The sequence below is a fragment of the Oryctolagus cuniculus genome, chromosome 12 (assembly GCF_964237555.1).
Source record: "Oryctolagus cuniculus chromosome 12, mOryCun1.1, whole genome shotgun sequence".
Lineage (NCBI taxonomy): Eukaryota > Metazoa > Chordata > Mammalia > Lagomorpha > Leporidae > Oryctolagus > Oryctolagus cuniculus.
In genome coordinates, this window is record NC_091443.1 from 74,641,777 (window position 1) to 74,665,228 (window position 23,452).

The following is a 23,452-nucleotide window of genomic DNA, read 5'->3' on the forward strand; positions in this document are numbered from 1 at the left end:
GAGGCAAAGGTAGGGTGTGTGCAGAGCCACTTTTAAAACCCAAGACTTGGTGTAAAGTGTTAATGGAATCAACTGCTCTGGGAAAAGCAGCTTTCTTGAACACAGGCTTGTCTTTATATGATTTTTTTTATTACAATTAGAAATTACACAAAGGCAAATCAATTCATTTGGATCAAAATAACTCATGTTTACATCATATTTATAAAACAAGCTGTACAATACAATATATAAAATGCCTTCACATTTTGTACTTCAGTCGTCATCCTCTTCCTCCTCGTCACTGATCACATACTTCTTATGCTTTTTATTTGCTTTATCATCATCTTCTGCTTTTCTCTTCCCAGAGGGTTCACCTTCCTAAGCAGAAAAAATTTTTACAAATTTAAAAATCAATAAAGAACAAACTTTTTTTTTTTTTTAAGTTATTCATTTGAAAGGTAGAGAGACAGAGACACAGAGATCTTCCACTGCTGGGTCCGGCTACAGCCAGGGGCCTGGTACTCATCCAGGTCTCCCACATGGGTAGCAGAAACCAAGCAGGTGGCTCCTCACCTGCTGCCCCCCAGGACGCACACTGGGCAGGAAGCCTGGGTCAGCAGCAAACTCAGGCACTCAATATGGGATGGGGCGTTCCAAGTGGCACCTTAACTGCTGTGCCAAACGCCTGGCCCTGGAGAACATATTTCTAGTTTGGTATCAAAAGTAGCTCACACCTGAATGACCCTCTGAAACTCAAAAAAAGGAAACCTTCAGTAAGAACACTGACTAGATGAGTAGGCGTTGAGGTCGTTACTAGCAGTCAAGATTACAGCAGTCAAGTTTTCAAGGCTATACATGCAGTATAAAATGACAAGTGTGGCAGACGTCATTACAAACTAACCGTAAAGCCCAACTTCCAGCCTCAGTGGACCAGGAGGAAGAGCCATGCAGCCACGAGCCCCTCTCATCTGGGAGAAGGCTGTGTGGCGAGGGGCAGGGTCTCCCAGGGAAGCTGTGTGTACAACCCCGGTGCTGAATTTGCACCATCAGCTAACCACTCACTCTCTGCCTCCTCAGCAGCTCACTTTTTTTCATTGTGTAAAATTCAGTATTTTAAAGACTGTCAATTTTCTAATAACAATTTTTTGGTTTGCAATATACTAAAAATTCACATCATGAGGTTTTTAAGAAAGTATTTGAAAAAAATTAGTTGCTTTCTATATGCAAGTTTTCTGTTATGATCATTCTGTTTTTTTTTTAATTTTATTTTATTTTATTTTATTTTTGACAGGCAGAGTGGACAGTGAGAGAGAGAGACAGAGAGAAAGGTCTTCCTTTGCCGTTGGTTCACCCTCCAATGGCCACCACGGCTGGCGCGCTGCAGCCGGCGCACCACGCTGATCTGATGGCAGGAGCCAGGTACTTCTCCTGGTCTCCCATGGGGTGCAGGGCCCAAGCACTTGGGCCATCCTCCACTGCACTCCCTGGCCACAGCAGAGAGCTGGCCTGGAAGAGGGGCAACCGGGACAGAATCCAGCACCCCGACTGGGACTAGAACCTGGTGTGCCGGTGCCGCAAGGCAGAGGATTAGCCTAGTGAGCCGCGGCACCGGCTTGTTATGATCATTCTTTACAGTGTTCTCACAGAAAAAAGCAATTCAGGAAGTTATCTAAAAATCTTTCAAGTAGCTTTTGAACATATCAACATCCGAAGAATGTCAAATTTGGATTAAAATGACAGACACTGAATGCAAACTGGAATGCAACAAGTGACTAAAATATTCTTATTAAGGGGCCGGCACTGTGGTACAGTGGGTAAAGCTGCTGCCTGCTGTGCCAACATTAAGACCCAGCTCCAACTGGTGCCCATATGGCACCAGTTCAAGACCAGGCTGCTCCACTTCTGATACAGCTATACCTGCTAAGGTGCCTGGGAAAGCAGTAGAAAATGGCCCAAGTCTTTGGGCCCTGCACCCATGTGGGAAACCTGGAGGAAGCTCCTGGCTCCTGGCTTCAGATTGGCTCAGTTCTGGCCATTGCGGCCATCTGGGGAGTGAACCAGCGGATGGAAGACCTCTCTCTCTCTTTCTTCCTCTTCATAACTGTGCCTTCAAATAAATAAATAAATCTTTAAAAAAATATATTCTTATTAAGACTAAAGCTTGCTAATACTGTCAGGAATGTATAGGTCCACAGGTTATGAAGAGACAGTGAGGCTGCCAAGGGGGCAACGGAGCTTGCAAGAGGGAGAGTGGAAGGAGGAAGGAGGGCAGCAAGTCCATGGCGAGCGGCTCCTGGGCAGCCTACGTCTTCTGCCTTGCGTCGCCCAGGACTGGCCTGCACACCCTGCCTTTCCACTGGCCCTGCCTGCGTCTTCAGCTTGAGCCTGCGGGAGAACAGCCCACCACACACAGTTTCTCCCTCTCCCATTTTCCATCTCTGAAGTACTTGAGGTTTCCTGGAGTTTTTACTGCTTGTGGGAGCAGAGAAAGCTCTCCTTTACATTTTCCCCTTTTCTGTAGCGTAGACCTTGTTGGAGAAGGACAAGGTCTGTTCAGCTGCCACATGACCCTGTGTTATCCACTTTCCCATCTGCTGCTTGCTGTAACACAACTTCACCAGGCGGCAACATCAACCCAAGTGATCAGAAAAGGGCACACATTCAGGAACGTGAGATGACCTGCCCACAGCCATTCACGAGGGAAAGGATGGCACCAAGATCCAGCAACCCAGCCTCATCTGCTGTAGCCTGGCCCTTGGCCCATGTCAGGGCAGGCCGAGGTGATGATGGCGGTTTTCTGAAGTGAGAACGCAGGGTCTGAAGACCCTCCCGCTTCTCAGAGGCACATCAGGCTCCTGGCATCTGGGTGTGATTTAGTGTATGACAGAGGCCTAGAGCAGGTGCTCCTTTGTTTGTCTCTTCCACTGTCCTCCACAGCCAGGGACTCAAACTGGGGCCATATGAGGAGGTGGTGGCAGGGGCTGGGAGGACCGGGTAGAAGTAAAAACCCTGTTGTCTGGGGGCTGGCACTGTGCCGTAGTAGGTTAAGCTTCTACCTGTGGTGCCGGCATCCCATAAGGGTGCTGATTCGAGTCCTGGCTCCTCCACTTCCGATCCAGCTCCCTGCTAATGCGCTTGGGAAAGCAGTGGAGGATGGCTCAAGTGCTTGGGCCCCTGCACCCATGTGGGAGACCCGGAAGAAGCTGCTGGTTCCTGGCTTCAGGTCAGCCCAGCTCCAATTGATGCGGCCATCTGGGGAGTGAACCAGTGGACAGAAGACCTCCCACTCTCTCTCTGCCTCTCCCTCTCTCTGTAAGTCTGCCTCCCAGATAAATAAATAAATCTTTAAAAACAAAACAAAATAACACTGTGTTTTCAGGGAAGAAAAATAAAGTGGGAAGATCTAAGATAGAGTGTCTGGGTAAGGAGGGGAGAGCAGCTCCTGGAACACACAGCTAAGAGGCCATTCGCAAGAAGCATTTTAAGTCGGGCAGCTACAGGTTTACAACTGCCCAGCCAGAAGGCTCCCATTGAAGAATCTCACTTCTGAGAACACTAGCAATAAACAGAAGTCCCAAAGCACTTCTCAATTTTCATTCACAGTTCTTGCGTGCCAAGAAATAAACAGCAGCTGCTCACATGAGGAGTCCCATTTGCCAACAGTTCAACACTAAACACATCATCAGCATGTCACCTCCTCTGATTTAAAACGCGTATGCTGCAGGGGAATCTAACAATTTCCCTCTGGTTGTCTTCTGTAGCATGCCACTTCCCAGCATCATTGGGAAATACGGAATGCTGTGATTAACAATGTCCCAACAACAGGAGCTGGTGTTGTGGCACAGCAGGTAAAGGCACTGGTTCATGTCCTGGCAGCGCCACTTATTTTTTTCTCAAAAGATTTATTTATTTATTTGAAAGTCAGAGTTATGCAGAGAGAGAAGGAGAGGCAGAGAGAGGGAGAGAAGTCTTTCATACTTTGGTTTACTACCCAAATGGCTGCAACAGCCAGAACTGAACCAATCTGGAGCCAGGAGCCAGGAGCCAGGAGCTTCTTCTGTGTCTCCCATGTGAGTGCAGGGGCCCAAGTACTTGGGCCATCTTCTACTGCTTTCCCAGGCCATAGCAGAGAGCTGGATCAGAAGTGGAGCAACTGGGTCTTGAACTGGTTGCCCATATGGCAGCAAGTTTACCCACTACACCACAGTGCTGGCACCCTGCTCCACTTCTGATCCAGCTCCCTGCTAATGGCCTGGGAAAAGCACTGGAAGGTGGTCCAAGTGCTTGGGTCCCTGCTACCCTCATGAGAGCCCCAGAAGAGGCTCCCAGATCTTGGCTTAGGCCTAGTCTAGCCCTAGCTGTTACAGCCATCTGGGGAGTGAACCAGTGGATGGAAGATCTCTGTTTTTCCATCTCTCCTTCTCTTTCTGTAACTCTTACTTTCAAATAAATAAATAAATCTTTAAAAAAAAAAACAAAAAAAATCCCAAGAACAAAATTCTGTGTCTCATGAGAAAAGACCTGACGGAAACTTAAACCAATCAAAATACTTTCTCAGCGTGGATAACAGGAACAGAACATCCGTCTCCAGCAACATGGCCAGAGGAGACTCTGAGAAGGCCTCCCACTGAAAATAACTATGAGGATGGCTACAGTACTGTTTCAACGTGAAATATGGTGAAATCCAAGGCCAAGAACCCAGTCAGCAGAGCACTGGAGTGGCCTTTCTCCTTAAAGACATTCACTCAACTATGTGAACATGACCTTGGTTTTCACGTCTGGTGGGGTGCAGAGGACAGGAGGCAAAGGTCACACTGAGCAGATTCTGAAGGACCACAATTATAGTGAACCAGTGATAAGCCCAGTCCCGCTTCTCTGAGGCCAGATTCAGCGGTAAAGCACCAGATAACAAATGTCTTAAGATTTTGGGAGCCATGCAATTTTTATTGCAATTGCTCAACTCTGCCACTAAAACAGAAAAATAACCAGAAACAATACATAAATGAGTAAGTGTGGTAGGCTCTGATAAAACTTTTTTTTTTTTTTTTTTTAAATAAACAGGCAAGAGCAAGCATTTGGCCTAGCAGTTAAGATGCTGGTTATGACGGCTGCATCCCACGTCCGAGGGCCCAGGTTCGGGGACCACCACGAGCTCCTGACTACAGCTTCCTGCTAACGTAGACTTGGGATGCAGCCATGATGACTCACATAACTGGGTTCCTGTCACCCACTTAGGGGATCTGGATAGGCCTCTGTTGTAAATGACTATGAGGATAATTTCCAATCTCAAATGCTAGAAATAAATGGCAGAGGAATAAAATAAAAATTTGAGATAGACACTGTGATGAAGTGGGTTACGTCACTGCTCAGGAGCCCACATCCCTGGTTCAAGTGCTAGTGTCACTTCCGATTCCAGCTTCCTGCTACTGCGGAGCCTGGGAGGCCGCAGTGACAGCTCAGGTAAGAGGGTTCCTGCCATCCACGTGGGAGACCTGGTGCACTTGGCCTAGTCCTGGTCATTGCGAGCATGTGGGGAGTGAACAGCAGATGGGAGCTCTCTCTGCTCTCTGCCTCTCAACTAAGTAAATAAATAAACTTTTTAAAAGACCAGTTTGAAAAAATAAATGAACCTCTAGAGAATGCTAGATAAAATGATTAAAGAAAAACCATAGTTGGGATGCTGGTGGCCCAAATCACAGTGGCGAGGTTCAACACCCAACTCCTGACTCCTGTTCCCTGCTGACGCAGATCCTGGGAGATGGCAGTGATGGCTCAAGTGACCCCTCCTGCCGCTCACGAGGGGGACCTGGATTGGGCTTCCTGGGCCCTGGCTTCAGGCTAGCCCAGTCCAGACTACTGCAGGCACTTTGGGGAGATCAATGGTGGCAACGTAATGAAAGACATGAGGAAGAAGCAGTGAACTAGAAAGATCTGAACAAATATCCCAGAATGCAGAGACAGAGAAACTAAGACCGTTTAGGAGTCACTGGGGATGGAGTGAGAGGGATATTATACATTCTCCAGGCACAGGCTCCTTGCTGGGCGAGCTACATAATACAAGGCCTTTCATACCGTCTAGAACCCGGGAGTGCAAGCCTCGAGGGCAGGAACTTCCCAGCGTGTGCTTGCGTCGCTGCCCTACAGAATGGAACGCTGTTCAGCACAGAGAAGACACTCAATGACTGTTTGTCAAGGGCCAGTCTACATGGAGTCGCAAATACATGGTGTTTCATGTGTATAATTAAGAATTAAAACTTTCTCTTAGCATTTGAAAAAGACACCACTAAATATACAAGTCGAAAATTCTTAAAATTTTCCCACATAAGAATGAATTATTTCAATAACTAAATACACAAATTTAAAGAAGGAAAAAAGAAATACATCCCCAGCCCTACCCCTGTGAAGGATCTGTCATCTGTAGGGTGAGCCTTGGTGTCCGGTGCACTGTGCCTTTCCCATCTACCTAGAAACCCACCCCACGCCCCACCCCAGCTGTGAGGCTGAGAGCTTCTGCTCGTTCTTCTACACCCAGCGAGAGGTCTCCTCCTCCATGCAGCCTGCCGAGACCCACCTGAGCACAGGAATCTCACCCTCCTCTGGGCCACTCCTAGTTCCTTTACTCATCTCTCTGAATTTCACTCATCTGTGTAGACAGCTACTGTGTGCCTGCCTGGGCCGTGGGCTCCGCTTCCCCCCACCCCTAGCAGCTGGCCCCTGGGTACAAGGTGCTCCCCGGAAGTGCATCCACGCCGTCTCACCTCATCGCTGTTGAGCTTCTTTGCTTTGAGTAACCTCTGAGCCTTATCCTCTTCGGAGCCCTCGTCACTGTCTGAGGAGTAGATTCTGGCTCGCTCCTCTGAAAGCAAAGGAATGGGACTGTGAATGCCTTTCATTGGCAGTGATCTATTCATTCTGGGATTTTGCTTCTGATAAATCTGCACATTTTCTCCAGAGGGACCACATAATGTAAAAAAAAGTGTTTTTATTTAAACAGAACTGTTTTAAATATGTTAAAATGATGCAAAATTATCTGCTACAAATATAAACATGTGACCACTTTTCAGTATCAAAAAGGCTGTTTGCAAAGTGACTTAGGAGACAGCCACCCTGCTCTTCTAGAGGACACCATTAAAGCCCGGGTCACTGGCTACCTGGGACTGTAAATTCCAGAGTCAACTCTGCACACAAAGCCTGGAGTGGTTCCTGGTCCCGTGAGGTGCACCTGCCACCAGGTGGACCTTGCACAAGGGAGAGACCTAAGAAGGACCCATGAGTTCTGCAGCCCTAGCCCAGGTGAACCTCAGGTGGAACGAGAGCACCTGACTTGAAATCAACCTCTCCCCTGACCCCAAAGGCCTCCCTTTCTCTCGACTCCTGGCCTATCTGACTACTACAGAGAACAAGGTACTACTGAACTTGCCTATTGGTTTTTACTCTCCAGTAAACTGAATGTTAAATACCTCTCCTTAAAAGCAGCCTTAGTTTTTTTGTTGTTTTCATTCTACTTTTCTATGGCTTATGGTTTTTTTTTTTTTTCCTTAAAGAAAAAGAAAAAAAAAAAAAAAAACAGAAAGAAATCTTCCACCTGCTGGTTCACTCTTCAAATGGCCCAAATGGCCAGGGATGGGCCTGGCCAGGGCCAGGCCGAAGCCAGGAGCTTCTTCTGGGTCTCCCAAGTGGGTACAGAGGCCCAAACATTTGGACCACCTTCAGTTGCTTTCCCAGGCACATTAGCAGGGAGCTGGATCGGAAGTGGAGCAGCCACGACTCAAACAGATGCCATACAGGATGCCAGCACTGCACGTGGTATCTTAACCCACTGTACTACAATGCCGGCCCCAACTCACTTTTACAATTAATCTTTTTTGGGAAAATTAGCATTGACAAAAAAGGAAAATTCTCTCCATACTAGAGCCCCCAAATAACTAACAGGTAAGTAATAACAGGTCATTAAACCTAGACTGATTTCTATTAAGAAGAGAAGTTTTGTAGGATGGTCAGAGAAAGGGAAACGTTGGTGTTTTTAAAATTTATCACTCAGGGGCCAGTGCTATGGCTCAGTGGGGTAAAGCCCCAGCCTGCAGTGCCAGCATCCATAAGATTGCCAGTTTGAATCCTAGCTGCTCCACTTCCCATCCAGCTCCCTGCTAATGCGCCTAAGAAAACAGTGGAAGGTGGCTCAAGTCCTTGGGCCTCTGCACCCATGTGGGAGACCCAGATGAAGCTCCTGGCTTGTCTGGCCCAGCCCCAACTGTTGCGGCCATCTGGGGAGTGAATCAGCAAATAGAAGATCTCTCTTTGTAACCCTTTCAAAAAAAAAAAAAAAAAAAAGAGTGTCAGGTGCAGCTGTGGGGAAAACTCAGGGTGAGATCCGCGAGGATACCGGGCCCAGAAATGAGATGACTTTAGTTCAAGAAAGAGGACATTAGCATTCTCTGAATAATTAACTGATTTCCATTTAATAATATAAAAAAGATGAGAAAAGCTCTAATATAACTTTCAAATCAGAAAGCAGAAGCTCAGGAGATAAAACTGAGGGGGAATAAGAGCAGTGTCTACTTTTTGGGCTCTACTGAAAGAACTCTGCAATAACTAGTCCATGAGGCCACAAAATGAATGGGCCACACTGTTTCTTTACAGATAAGGTGCCCACTTTTGCTCCAATTCCCTGCTAATGGCCTGGGAAAGGCGGCAGGACATGGCCCAAGTGTTTGGGCCACTGCCACCCACATGGGAGAACTGGATGAAGCTCTTGGCTTTAGCCTGGCCCATTGCAGGCATTTGAGGAGTGAACCACCTCTCTCTCTGTCTCCCCCCTCCTCTCTAACTCTTTCAAAGCAAAGAAATCGTTAAAAAAAAAAAAGTGTCCAGTGACTTCGGTGCTGCAATTACATAAAATGTAAAGATAAAGTCCAGAACTGAGGCCGGCACCGTGGCTCACTTGGCTAATCCTCTGCCTGCGGCGCCAGCACCCCGGGTTCTGGTCCTGGTTGGGGTGCCGGTTCTAGTCCCGGTTGCTCCTCTTCCAGTCCAGCTCTCTGCTGTGGCCCGGGAGGGCAGTGGAGGATGGCCCAAGTGCTTGGGTCCCTGCACCCGCATGGGAGACCAGGAGAAGCACCTGGCTCCTGGCTTCGGATTGGCACAGCACCGGCTGTGACGGCCATTTGGGGAGTGAACCAACGGAAGGAAGACCTTTCTCTCTGTTCTCTCTCACTGTCTGTAATTCTACTGATCCAAAAAAAAAAGAAAAAAAGAAAAAGAAAAAGAAAAAGTCCAGACCTTGAAACGAGGAAATTCTGCGGCAGACTCACCTCGAATGCCCCCTTTGTATCTGTTTTTGATGGCAGCCAGGCTGATGGACTCCTCGCCTTCCTCCTCCTCATCATAGCGATCAGGTTCTAGGTAACTAGCACTCAGCCCCCGCTGGTGCTGTTTCTCTCTCATTCGCCGCTGCTGAGACTCCCGCCGGATGGAAGCCCTCAAGCGTTCTTCTTCTTTCTGTAAAGGAGCAAATACCCTTATCTACCACGGCTGGAAGGTGTCCTCCAGATCTCATGTGTTGGAAACTTAACCCTCGTGCTAGTTTGAGAGGTGACCTTTGGGAGGCTACTGGGTCAGGACTGACGGATCACCAGGGCTGGCCTTGTAAGGCGGCGAATGCATGCTCTGTCTCTCTTGCTCGCTTTCACGTGCTCTGCCTCTTCACGTGCCATGGCCCACCGCGCCAGGCTACAGCAAGAAGCGCACCACCAGATGTGTGCTGCCTTGCTCACAGACGTCCCCGCTGCCAGAACTGTGAGCTAAGAAAACCTCTATTCTTTACAAACTGCCCAGTCAGGGGCATTCAGTTACGGCAACAGGTAACAGACTGAGGCACGATTCAACTTCAAAATAAACTACGTCCTATCTGATCCCACCTTTACCATAAAGTTCAGGCAAATGCCTAGAGCAGGCTTCTCCACTTACACCTGGGTTACCACACACAGTGGCTCTGATGGTTTGAAAGGATGAAGGTGGGGCCGGCATTTTGCCTGCAGCGCCGGCATCCCAGTTCGCATCCCAACTGCTCCACTTCCGATCTAGCTCATTGCTATGGCCTGGGAAAGCAGTGGAAGATGGCCCAAGTGCTTGGGCCCCTGCACCTGCGTGGGAGACCCAGAAGAAGCTCCTGTCTTCTAGCTTCAGATTGGACCAGCTCCAGCTAGAGCAGCCATTTGAGGAGTGAACCAGTAGATGGAAGACTTCTCTGTCTGTAACTCTACCTTTCATACAAATAAATGAAATCTTTTTAAAAAAAAAATAAGGAAGAAAGAAAGGAAGGAGGAAGGATGGATGGATGAAGGCAACAGAGAGGTGAAGAGGCAGGCGGATCCCTCACATTAACTAGCCTGATCATACTTGGCACAAGTGTGACCCTGGGATCTGTGCTGGCCCCTGTGCTGCCAGTCACAGCCCAGAGAGAACCTCACCCGTGGCCGCTGCATGACTGAACGGATCCCCTGAGCAGTGGAGGCTACCTCTGTTCACCCCTGAACAGCACACACCTGACCTGCCCAGGCTCCACCACAGCCCCTAATCCCAGAGAACTCCCACCAGCTCCTGACAGCAGGATGGGGAGGGCCTGCTGGAGGTGGTGCGATGAGGAATATTCTGGCATTTCTCTGAAGGTCCTCATTCAACTGCTCTGTATCATCATATGCAATTCCAATTCTGCAGCTAGGAACTCTATGGAGCAGACTGTTTCACGAAGCAGTGTCTGGCTATTCTGAGGTTAAAGTAAAATTCTCTGTTGGTAATACAGGGACCAAGGACAAACTAGTTGACTCCTTTACGTTCCCATGGAAGCTGGGGGTTTAGAGGAGGGTTTGGGCTCTCCAAGTGGTTCAGAGAGCTCTCTGGAGAATGCTGAGACTGGAGCCTGCAGCTTCCTCCAGTACCGTCAGCCTGAATAGAAAAGGTGGGAAATAGAGCATGAAGCCAGGCACCAAAGCCAATCCCCCATATACCTCTGGATTAGGCACTGCTACCGGATCTGGTTTAATCAACCCATCTCCATGAACAAAATAGAGGATGGAGGAAAAACCAGGAGCTCTGGGGCTGGTGTTGTAGCATAGCAAGTTGGGCCACATCCTGCAATGCTGGTGCCAGTTCAAGTCCTGGCTGCTGCGTTTTCAATCCAGCTCTCTGCTAATGTACTAGGGAAGCAGCAGAAGATGGCCCAAGTGCTTGGGCCCCTGCACCCACACGAGAGACCCAGAAGAAACTGCTGGCTTTAGGCTGGCCCAGTCCTGACTGTTGTGGCCATTTGAGGAATGAACCAGTGATGCAAGATCAACCGTCCCCCCACCCCCCCGAACTCTGCCTTTCAAATAAATCAAAAAGAAAATTAAAAAAAAAAAACCCAAAAACGAAAACAGGAGCTCAGGGCCAAACCCTCTGCAAAGCCTGACGATGAGACTGGTAGGGAAGGTCCTGAGGCACTGGGCCATCTCGGCCTCCATGTCCTGCTGCAGTAGAGGGAATCCGTGAGGCAGGCAGGCAGGCAAGGGCGAAGGGCTGGCGTGGGTTAGAGCAGATGTGGAGCAGAGACAAAGAGGCTGTACCACTGCCTTTGGCTTTTCAAAACAAGCACTGCACCAAGCACCAACAGTGGCAGTACGAGCCTAGACTCCAACACGCAGGTCAGCCCCCTAGAATTGAATTTGTGCCTAAATCTGAAAATCTACTGAAGTAGAATGTTGTAAGACGACCTTACAAAAACTTCCACCTAAGCTTACTCGTCACCAGAATCTACTGGCAGCACTCTCCCAAACTCCTAGTACTTTCTCTAGACCAAATCTCTAGCATTTCCAGTGAGTTTTGATGTAGAAGATTTTCATGATCTCTGAAATGACAGGAGAATGTTCTGGTACTTCAATCACCAGGCTGAACTCTCAGGACTGGAGGGGGAGAACCCACCTCCTGCATCTGTTTTATCACCATCACATCACCTGCCACATGGTTCAGCAGATGCTTAGGAATGGAATCTAGCTCTGTAGTCTTATCAGGCAGGAGGAACAAAGGTGGGCCAGTTATCAAAGAAGGATGTACTTTTCTCTAAAGGAAGAGGAGGAGAGAACTTCCACTTTGCTTATGGCCTTGTCTACATTCTGATGGAGTTGTGGATTCAAAAGGCTTCCATAGCCTAGGCAGCTCATGTCAAGAGCCTTGGGTTGTCATTGATATCATATAAGAGTGTTAATTGTTTTTGTTTTGTTTTGTTTTGACAGAGTGGACAGTGAGAGAGAGAGACAGAGAGAAAGGTCTGCCTTTTGCCATTGGTTCACCCTCCAATGGCTGCTGCAGCCGGCACATCGCGCTGATCCGAAGGCAGGAGCCAGGTGCTTATCCTGGTCTCCCATGGGGTGCAGCCCAAACATTTGGGCCATCCTCCACTGCACTCTCGGGCCACAGCAGAGAGCTGGCCTGGAAGAGGGGCAACCGGGACAGAATCCGGCGTCCTGACCAGGACTAGAACCCGGTGTGCTGGAGCGGCAGGCGGAGGATTAGCCTATTGAGCTGCAGCGCTGGCCATATATAAGACTGTTAATTGTTAAATTAACAACAGAAGTCACTGTGCACTAGCTCCCCATACAGGACCTCTGTCCTCATTGAGTTGTATTATGAGTTAACTGTAAAACTTGTTCTCAAACAGTGTGTGTGTATGTGCAAATTGCTGAAATCTTTTTCTAGTATAGAGTTGGTCTTCTGTGTACAAAGTTAATTGAAAATGAATCTTAATGGAGAATAGGACTGGCAAGGGGAGAGGGAGGAGCAGGAGGAGGGGTGGGAGTGTGGGTGGGAGGGCAGATATGGTGGGAAGAATAACTATATTCCTAAAGTTGTACTTATGAAATTTATATTCCTTAAAAAAAAAGTTGGGCCAGTAAGAGAAGATGATGAACAGACATTTTGGGAAATGTTGTTCTTAATAATACCAGAAAACCCCAGGATAAAGCTTAGCAAACATACCTTAATCATTTCTGTGCGCTGGCATTCAGGATCACGGCCAGCCATTGGTAGGATTCTAATCTTCTGTGTCTTGGAACACCTGTCTGCAAGTGACAGCGTCATCTTTCTATGTGTGGCGCTGTCTGTAGAGTGAGGTCTGCCAGGAAAGGAAAAAAAAGTGTTTCAACTTATTCATCAAGTACACTCTCGGGCCAGTCATAGCCACACCCCCAAAACAAGAGGCCAAAACAAGAGAAAAAAACGAGCCAGGACACACAGCTGAATCCACTGGTGGGGAACTGAGAGTGTTCTTTCGTCTGTGCTCACTGAGGCAGTCCTCGTCCCGTCTCAGTGGACACGAGAAACAGCACTGCTGTGGAAAGGGCTAGACACAGAACCAGCGCCTTCTAGAAGCAGTAAACAGACAGCTTCAAGCAGCCTCAGCGGGATGCTATGTGCCAGGCACTGGCACTGCACTTTCTGCCTTACGTGCTATTTAACTGTCCTAACTTTGTTTTCACATTTTTTAGACGAGGAAACAGGTGAAGAGAGGGGGAGAAAGTTGCACAGGTCACATAAGTGGAAATGGGATTCAAATGCAAGCCCATCTGATTCCAAAGCCAACCATTTGATCATTACAGTTCTTAGAAAGAAAATCATATCAGTATTACTGTGCCCCCTCTAAGGATAAGTCCTACCCAAGGAGGATGGTCTCCAGAGAATGAAGGAAAGCATGAACACCTCAGGGTAGGCCTGCATGGTCTGTAGAAGGCAAATGCCTTTGCCAGCTGCCTGTGTGCTCCGGTCTTCCTGGGGGACACATGCCTGCTGTGGTGCTGCATGCGACAGCCTATGGCAGAGGGATGACCCCCAGTCCTGCTCCATCATCTCACAGCCCTTCCCCTGGCTGCAAGCACACCTCCATCCTCTAGCTACCAATCTGTCTCTCTCAGAGGAATTCTACTAAAAAGAAAGGACACAGTGTGAGCAGCAGAGACGAGTATTCAATGCCTTGTGGCAGGGTAACCGTCACTGGAATTAGTAAACCAACACTCCGGATTATATAACAGTCCCTTCTACGTCCGGTCAGCAGGACCTGGTTCCCTGAGAAATGGCAACTTTCAGTGTACTTTTATACTGTGGAGATACACCAATCAGGGATCAGGCATTATGGAAGTATCTCTATCTTGCTGCTTTCACCATAAAAATTGTTTGCTCGATAAGAATAGTTACCTGAATGTGAGTTTCGTTTTAAAGACGGCTTGTCCTTGAAGACCGGTACCTTGTCTTATGAACAGATGATTGTGGTCACCTTGCAGTGGAGCTTTGTACACATCAAACACTTCGTTGCCCAAATGCAGGGACATGCTGAAAACAAGGAGCACTTCACATAGCAAACAAGGAGCTTCCACCCTCCCATCTCACTTCGCTAAAAATGCAACTCAACTGCTCTTTGTTTGTGTACAAAGAATTCAGATGGACAGAAAACAAAAAAGTCACGATGAGAAAAACCGACTACTAACCGAAGGAACAGGTGCTGTACATTTACCCAGCCTCTATTATGTTCCTGGAGAAAGATAAATTTTCTAAAATATCAAGTGGTAAGCAGTATACAAAGGTGTGTGGGGGGAAGTTTAACTTTTCCAAATTAATAGCTGTATCCATCCAAAGAGGATGACCACACTTCTGGCTTCCCTTTTAATGTCTCCCACCAGCCTACGACTTTCAAGTATTTATTCTAGTCAGGCATTCTATAGGGCCCTGTGCCGTAACCTGGTCCCTCCTAGCAGCTAATGCTGGGTATCTGGGGTCTCTCGGGAGGTCTGTGCTCACCTTCCATCTGACCACTTAACGATCCGAGCGTTGCTCTCTTTGATCTCATTTCCTTCTTCATCCCGGCGGATCCTCCATCGTATGGTATTTTCCACCTATTTGAAAACACAGAGACTTAGGAAATTGTGGTTTAACTGACTCTGTGCTTCTTTCCTCCCCAAGGGACACGTAACCATAGATTAAGTCTATGGAGACAGTAGCAGAAAAACAGACAACACTGAAATCTCTTGCTGGATACATTAAAAACAGGAAAAAATTTGCTTAAGAGGACTTCTGAGTTCCCGGTATCAGAATCACAGAAGCAGCTTACAGGCAAATTCTGAATCTGCAGTAGCCTTGGATGTTCTAAGACACGGTAAAAACTATGAGGGACAGCAGTAAAGCTTGAGTCCATATGAGCAATTCAGAAATGAGATCCCTATATAAATGGGGTTCTCTCAAACACCACAGAAGTGGGACCAAAAACCTCTGCCTACTGACCCAGGAGGCAGGGATGCTCACCACATCTGGGGAAGTCCTATTATGAAAACTAAAGTCAGTGGGATTTCCAAGAAAATATGGCAAACTAAATACATGCAATTTATCACTATTGCCTCCTAGGAACCTGCTAGAATAACAGTCAGGAATTAAAAAAGGAATATACTCACAAGGGAAAAAGGAATGCAAATGAAATTGGCAATAGTTAAAAGAGATGTCAACATTCCGCAAACTGGTAATTTCAAAACCATGCTTTGAGCCAGTGTTATGGTACAGTGGGCTAAGTGCTGCTTATGACACCAGTGACCCATGTCTGAGTGCTGGCTCAAGTCCTGGCTGCTCCCCTTCCAATCCAGCTTCTACCAATGTACCTGGGAAGGCAGCAGAACATGGCCCAAGTACTGGGATCCCTGCCACCCGAGTAAGAGACCCAGTGGGAGTTCTTGGCTCCTGGCTGTGGCCTAGCCAAGACCTGCCTGTTGGGGACATTTGGGGAGTAAACCAGCAGGTAGAAGAGCTTTCCCTCTCTCTCACTCTTGCCTTTCAAAAAAGTAAACAAATATTAAAAAGAAGAAACCCTAAAACCATGCTGCCTTATAGCTGTTCCCTCATTCTTAACCTCCAAAACATCTGCTTCTACCCCCATTTAGATTTTTTGGATCTCCACTCTGTTGCTGGGTCCTAATGGTTCCCTTGCACCATTTCCCCATACTCGATTCCTCACTAAATAAGCAGTTATAAAGTCAGCTGATCAAAAAACTTGACAATATTCATGATTGAAAAATATCACGGCTAAGATTTGCTTCAAAATAGTCTGGGGAAGGTGGAGGCACGGAATGCAAGTGAAGCAAGGCTGAGTACTGCCAAAGTGGGTGATGGGCATCTGACAGCTCACTCTCCTGTTCTATGTTTGACATTTTCCTCAATAAGAAACTAAAATCTGTCACCATTCCTATTTTCCCTGTCCTACAAAACATGCTAGCCACAAAGAAATATGCAAACATATAAAGGTCATTATTAAATAAAAAGCACCATTTTGAAAAAAATGCTTTTGATTATATAAAGTGATTCAAGTAATAATGACATAAGTATAGTGCACACTGTGAGGTCACACCCAACTGGAATAAAGGACATGCGAAAGTACTTCTAAAGCCAGAAGACCTCATAGAGGTACATCAACTTGTACCTGGTTCCTTGTTCATTACAGAATCAGCCATGCCATTAGCCACTCTTTAAGACGGGTCAGCCTAGTATTAAATGTCACTCAAGCAACAAGGGATGCATGGTTATTTCCCATCACACACTGAGGTTGTAAAAGACAGCCGTCTAAAGACACTTTGTACTGTGAAGGGCTGAGAGTTTAACACAAAATAGTGATTACTAAACTCTGATGCCTATCTAGTATCTATGTATCTAGAATTTAGTATCACATGGTCTGAAAATATGATGGACATACTGCTATCTGTTGATGCACCATGACAGTAGGGAGGAAAAAAAGGAAACAAAAAGATAAATGAGTTGATAAAAAAACAACTACTGGGGGCTGACACTGTGGTATAGTGGGCTAAGCCATGGCTGCAGCGCTGGCATCCTGTATGGGCGCCGGTTTGCATCCTGGCTGCTCCTCTTCTGATCCAGCTCTCTGCTATGGCCTGGGAAAGCAGTAGAAGATGGCCCAAGTGCTTAGGCCCCTGCACCCATAGTGGGAGACCCAGAAGCTGCTCCAGGCTCCTGGCTTCGGATTGGCTCAGCTCTGGCCATTGCAGCCATTTGGGGAGTGAACCAGTAGATGAAGACCTTTCTCTCTATCTATAACTCTACTGCTCAAGTTAAAAAAAAAAAAAAAAAAAAGCAACTACCATATTAATTTGCATAAACAACAGGAATTAAAGAAAGGCAGAACAAGGCCAGAGGCACTTAACAGCCAAGAGGCATTCATATTGCTACGCCTGTCAATAAACACACATTTTCCATGGAGATATTAGCACTTGGGCTAATGGTGGAGGGCTGGCAGAAGGAAGACAGTGAAAAAACAAAAATAGTCTAATTACTATACCTATTGTATGACCTTGAACCAATTACTGGCATCTGTTTATTACCATTTACTGATTTGATTTCCTTTGCCTTTTCTTTTCTTTTTTTTTTTTTTTTAAGCTTTATTTTATTTATTTGAAGGGGAGAGTTAGAGAGAGATGGAAAGAGAAGAGATCTTCCATCCACAGGTCATTCCCCAAATGGCTGCAATGGCAGGACTGGGCCAGGCCAAAGCCAGCAGCCAGAAGCTTCATCTGGGTCTCTCACATGGGTATTTATGTATTTAAAATGTATAGCTCAGTTTCAGTATCAGGGGTTCAACTGCCTTTTCTTCCTGTGTAGAACTCAACTCTAAAACATCTACTTACTTACAAGATTAATGAACCCCACTTTGACAAAACACTATAGTAAAAAGGGAGAGAGAAGCATTAATGGGAATTTCTGTCACATGATTCTCTCCTAAAAGTCATCAAGAACAAGCAGAAGAACACAATGAGCCGTAAGGAGAAGTGCTAGGTACCACGGATAAATTCTTCTTTTGAATATAATTTTAATATACAAACAGCCTGAAGAATTTCCTCTTTAGGAGGTTGTTAAAATTTACCCACAGTACACATGAAGGGAATTCTAAATACCGTACCACAATATTACTGATTCTGAAGAAAGTAGCTATCAATTTTTAAAAAACATCAAAAAAAAAGAAAAAAATAGTATAATAGCAAAGAAAGTAGCAGCTTTTTCGGAGAAAAAGCAGTAGATTTCTTTCCTCAAAAATATTCTGGATCCTAGGTTTCAGCACCCAAAAATTCTGAAGAGGTAGTTAATTTATTTGCTGACAGACAGGAAACATAAACAGTCATTTCAAAAGCTCAAATTTCAAGTTAGGAAGAGATAAAAGGTGGAATGATACCTTCAATTTTAACCTCGTTCTACCTTCTTCATCCAGCATTTCCTCATCTTCAAATTCATCTTCGTAATATTGGGGATCAAAAGGTCTACAAATTGTTTTAAAAATAAAATGTTAACCACATATCATATAGAATATTACTGCTTTGTAATACTATTGCTATTAATAGAGAACAACATATTAAAAACCCATAATGTAAGATTAAAATCATAATGGCCAAATATCCTTATACTCAATTTCAAGGAAGTATTCAAATAACCATTATTTTATGAAATCTGGTCTAACACATACTGCTTGACTAAATAGTCAAAATACTATTTATTCTTACATAAGTCTTAAAAAGAATAGGCCACTTACGCTTGCTTTGCTTTCCATATCATTTTCCTTGAGGCAAAAACAGTTCTAATTACAAAGGAGCTCAAGTGTTATCTCAGTAAATAATACATACCAACACTAGTTAAGTGCCCCAAACCATGAGCTTTTCTAGATCTACAATGGCTGCTACCACAGACATTTGCAGCATCTCTAGCAAATTTTAGCACTCTCAATTTCAGCTTTTTCAGGACTCTATTAGTTAAAAAATATCTTGAACACTTATGATGACTATTAAATTCACAAGGAAGTCTCAAACTACCAAAAACAATCATAAGCACGAAAGTCCCCCTTACCAGCAGCCTGACTTGTTCTATCTCAGAATACCCTTGATTTGACCAATGATACATGACCAATTTTCCATTTTTTGCCATTAGTCAACTCAATGTAAGTAAGAAAGATACCAACATTCCATATATTTCTATTCAGCATCCAGAAACGTTTTAATTGATTCCCATACCTGGGCTCTACACTGAGAAAGTTGGGCAGTTTAACAAAATATAAGTCGTTTCCTAAATCTGTATTTACTTTGGGTATTTCTACTTCTATTCTGGTCTCGGGAATTGGCTCCTCCTCCTGTTGATCCTGAGGCAATCCATTTTCATCCTAGTAAGACAAACACAGAATGTTAGAGCTTGGTGGGACTTTAGAAATGGCCTAGTTCAAGTTTCACACTTAAATTACACACGTGAGTAGGAAGTATATTTCAACATCATTTGAAGACTAATACAGCCCACAGTCCCTGCTCCTACCCTCCAAACACCTCTAAAAACCTCATAGGAAATAAGTTTGGATGCAGCAGTACAAAAAAAAAATTCTCCTCCACGATAAATCTATCTTCCAAGTATCCATCAAATAGAAGAGTGGAATTCATCAACACTTCTAATACAAAGTCACTCTGACAATTAAAGTCAGAGAGAAAAATAAACAAAATCAAGAAATCAATGAAAATTATCAACACAGTATACACTTCTTAGCATGGGCAAGAAAAACAAAGTCAATGGTTCACCCCTAAGGCATGGCACCAACTTCATGTTAGGCATTTATTTCTACTTTCCCTAGTTGGAGTTCTGGGTGCCAGGCCTCAACCTACCCCAACCCTGACTGCTGGGGAATGAACAAGAAGATCTCTGTTTCTCTCCATCTCTCTGCCTTTCAAATAAAATGAAAATAAATTTAAAAATTTTTTAAAGAATAAATTAAAAAAAGAATTCTCTACATAACTAACAAGTCATCTATCATTGTATTTTCACAATATCATTCAGTTAATCAACTTCTTCTTGAAGTAAGAGAAACCTTTGCCTCTGAAACTTTTTATTTAGCCTTACATAAGGGGACAGGTTCTTATTAGTAATTTTCCTTACAATAGGTTGTCCTGGAGTAGGTGGCTTATCTTCTCCATCACTTCCTGAAGATATATCATCTGCACCTCCAAATAGATCCATGGTTCCACTATTATCTACAAAGCAAGAAGAAAAATGCTCAGCATTAGTATCTGAAACTCTTCCAAGCTCATCACTTCAACACATTCTCAAGTTTTCTGCATCAGGAAACCACCCCAAACACAACTCTGAGCCTATCTCTCAAAGACCTGACTATTCTTTGTGGAGAGGACAGGCAAATGGGCTGAAAGGCAAAGCTGCACAAGAAGCACTTTCTTCACACTCTCAACTCTTGGCTGTCCACTTTCCTTTATGCCCCAGGAGCTAACTGAGGTGTTACCTCAGTTTAGGTACTCAAAGCTGGGACTCAACACAGACCCATTCTCTGTATAAGTCTCTCAGGTTTCAGAACTAGAGATCCATATCTGCACAGGCCCTATCCTCACAAGAAGATACCACCAAAGAACAGGCAAAAAGCAACAACCCACATCAACCAATAAACCAAGGTGGGGCCCTGGAGTAGGTAAACAAACACAAGAGTGGTTGAAAAGTGACAGCTCCAGGGTGATAAAAACAGCATTTTTTTTTATTTGACAGATAGAATTATAGACAGGGAGAGAGAGACTGAGAGAAAGGTCTTCCTTCCGTTGGTTCACTCCCCAAATGGCTGCCATGGCCGGCACTGCACCTATCTGAAGCCAGGAGCCAGGTGCTTCTTCTTGGTCTCCCATGCAGGTGCAGAGGCCCAAGCACCTGGGCCATCCTCCACTGCCCTCCTGACACTAGAAACCAGTGCCCATATGGGATGCCAGCGCCGTAGGCAGAGGATTAACCAAGTGAGCCACAGTGCCGGCCCAAAACAGCATTTTAAGTGTTAAAGTGATCATATGGATAGGATTAAGTGTTTGGTAATAATTATAGATAGAATTAAATAGGAATGAATGCTCCAACACAGGAAGCAGTCCATACAAAAGATTCATTGAATGACAATTGCTTTAAGTTGCACTCTGACCTCAGAATCAGCCCTTAAGGCATTCTGGTCTGGCTGAAAAGCCAATGGTACTATTTCAGGCATGGAAAGCCAAGTCACTGTGGCAAAAAGTGTCTTATATGAAGGACCTCTGTGGGTCAGATCCCAGTGGAAAGAAACGGTCATCAAAGAAGGATGTATTTTTCTCTGAAGGGAGGAAAGAGCTTCCACTTTGCTTATGGCTCTGTCTAAATACTGAAGGAGTTTGTAGATTCAAAAGGTTTCCATAGCCTAGGTAGCGCATGTCAAGAGCCTTGGCTGATTACTTACGTCATACATAAGAGTGTTAATTGTAAATTAACAACAGGAGTCACTGTGCACTTACTTCCCATGCAGAACCTCTGTCCTCAGAGTTAAAGTAAAACTTGTTCTCAAAGATTTATTTCGTTCTAGTGTATTAAGTGGAAGATATTCTTATGTCTCATAAGTTATAGTTATGTTTAAGTGCTTGCAAAAAATATATCATTCTTGGGTTTTTCTTCAAAGCTAATTAAGTTTCTCAAAAAAATGCTTTAAAAAAAAAAGTGAAATCAACTTTGAGATGCAATGACTTTGAACAACCCTTGTCTTGAATGTTGCAGAACAGTTTTTTTTCCCCATAAAATTTGTTGAACTCTACTTACTAGAGTTAATCTTTTGCATATAAAGTTAACTGAAGATAGATCTTAGTAAAAAATAAGACTGGGAATAGGAGAGGGAGGAGGAAGAGGGGTGGGAGAGGGTGAATATGATGGGAAGAATCACTATGTTCCTAAAGTTGTATTTATGAGATGCATAAAGTTTATATTCCTTAAATAAAAAGTGACAGCTTGAAATGAAGATTATGGAAGTTATAATTAATGGTAATGACAGGTTTAGAATAAAACAATGAGGCAGTGACTGAGATAGGTTGGAGGATCAGATCGCTGAAACAGAAATGGCCTTTAAAGCTGGGTATTGAAAGTTCATCTGTGTGATAAAATCACCAAACTATATTTGGCCTGGCCCAGCCCTGGCCATTGTGGCCATTTGGGGAGTGAACCAGTGATGGAAGATCTCTGTCTCTCCTCTCTCTCTCTAACTCTGACTTTCAAATAAATAAATAAATCTTAAAAAAAAAAAAAAAGATACATGGATTCTAACTTGGATCATGCAATCCCAAAGTTTACGCATATAACTGCGAGTTACAGATCTTTAAGTAACCCCAGAGCTTGCTGTTCTGTCCAGTTCTCTCCTTTTCTCTAGCTGAGCTTCTAAATATTTGCTCTAGTTGTATGACTTACAACAATTTATATAAGCTAGTTAACATTAGCACCTGGTTACCATTCAGCACAATAATGCCCATATGTAATCAAACCTATTTTTACTGTGACTTTTATACTAACATCTCCATTACACAGTGATTTGTCATTTGCAAACATCATCAGACACAGAGAAGAATATGTAACTCTCCTTCTATCCTTACAACAAATAAACTTAACACTGGGTTTTTATGAACTCTTTATGTAACCCCTGGCTTGAAGAACCAGTTTTTTCACTGGATAAAAAACTGTCGAGTCCCAGATGCCCTGGGACATTCATTATTCAAACTGAAGAATGGACACTGTCATCCCCATACCAATCAAGGACTCAGACCTCTATCAGTGGATTCACTCCAATTATAAGCACAGAGACAGGTTCTTCTTCATGATTAAGCATGAGCAGCTTCTCATACCTGTACCACTCCTCTGGGTAGCCTGAGCATACCCACACCTTTCTGTAGGTCTAGCCTGCAGGGGTAAACACACTATAGTTTGCCATATAGACATATGGAGATAATGGGGATACCTTTCGGCACCTCAGCGTCACTATCCGCTTCTGAATCAGATGCAATTGCGTTCTTGCGCTTCATTCGTAAAACTTCATCTTCACTATCACTGCCTCTTGCAGATTCTGTAGAAGTAGAAGTGAAGTTCTGCATAATCACAGCTACAACATAACCATGAATTTAACAGTTCAAAAACAATGGGAAACAAACTATGGTACACCCATAAAATGAAATACTACTCAGCAATAATCAGGTGTGAACCACTGATCCATGCAATAATTTGGATGAATCTAAAATCCATTATGCTTACTGAAAGAAGCCAATATGAAAAGGGGACATACTTACTGTACAATGCCGTTTATATGACATTCTCGAAAGGACAAAAGGCATGGCAGGTGCCAGCAGTGGGGAGTGGGGTGGGTGAAGGGCATGAAACTTTGTGATACAATTTAAGACTCATTATAGAAAGAAGCAAAGGTAAAAATATTAGAGAGAAATGAATCATTACTTCTGGATGGTATGGTTGTTTACCTGAAAACTTCATGAGCATCAAACGGAGTACTGCGAAACGCAGAGAAGTTAAGTAGGATGACCAGCTACACGGTTCCTTTTAATGATCCTAATCTCGAGCCAGTCTGATAGTATCTCAGAGGTAAATGCTC

General features: G+C 44.8%; 1 protein-coding gene across 3 annotated transcripts in view; it reads right to left on the reverse strand.

Annotated features, from left to right (window-relative positions):
* Positions 1-107: 107 nt before the first annotated feature.
* The window catches only part of LEO1 (LEO1 homolog, Paf1/RNA polymerase II complex component), a 31,878-nt gene continuing 8,533 nt past the window's right edge, over positions 108-23,452 (reverse strand). For 2 of the 3 annotated variants that reach the window (XM_002717755.5, XM_008268995.4), the window contains exons 3-12: positions 22,811-22,915; positions 19,957-20,051; positions 19,053-19,198; positions 18,224-18,308; positions 14,803-14,897; positions 14,203-14,337; positions 12,991-13,126; positions 9,291-9,477; positions 6,738-6,835; positions 108-357 (exon numbers count right to left, since the gene is read on the reverse strand). In XM_002717755.5, coding sequence (XP_002717801.1) covers positions 253-357; positions 6,738-6,835; positions 9,291-9,477; positions 12,991-13,126; positions 14,203-14,337; positions 14,803-14,897; positions 18,224-18,308; positions 19,053-19,198; positions 19,957-20,051; positions 22,811-22,915 — 1,187 coding nt within the window. In that variant the 3' untranslated portion in view covers positions 108-252. The remainder of the gene's footprint in view (positions 358-6,737; positions 6,836-9,290; positions 9,478-12,990; positions 13,127-14,202; positions 14,338-14,802; positions 14,898-18,223; positions 18,309-19,052; positions 19,199-19,956; positions 20,052-22,810; positions 22,916-23,452) is intronic. The other variant, XM_017348015.3, reaches the window with a different exon arrangement.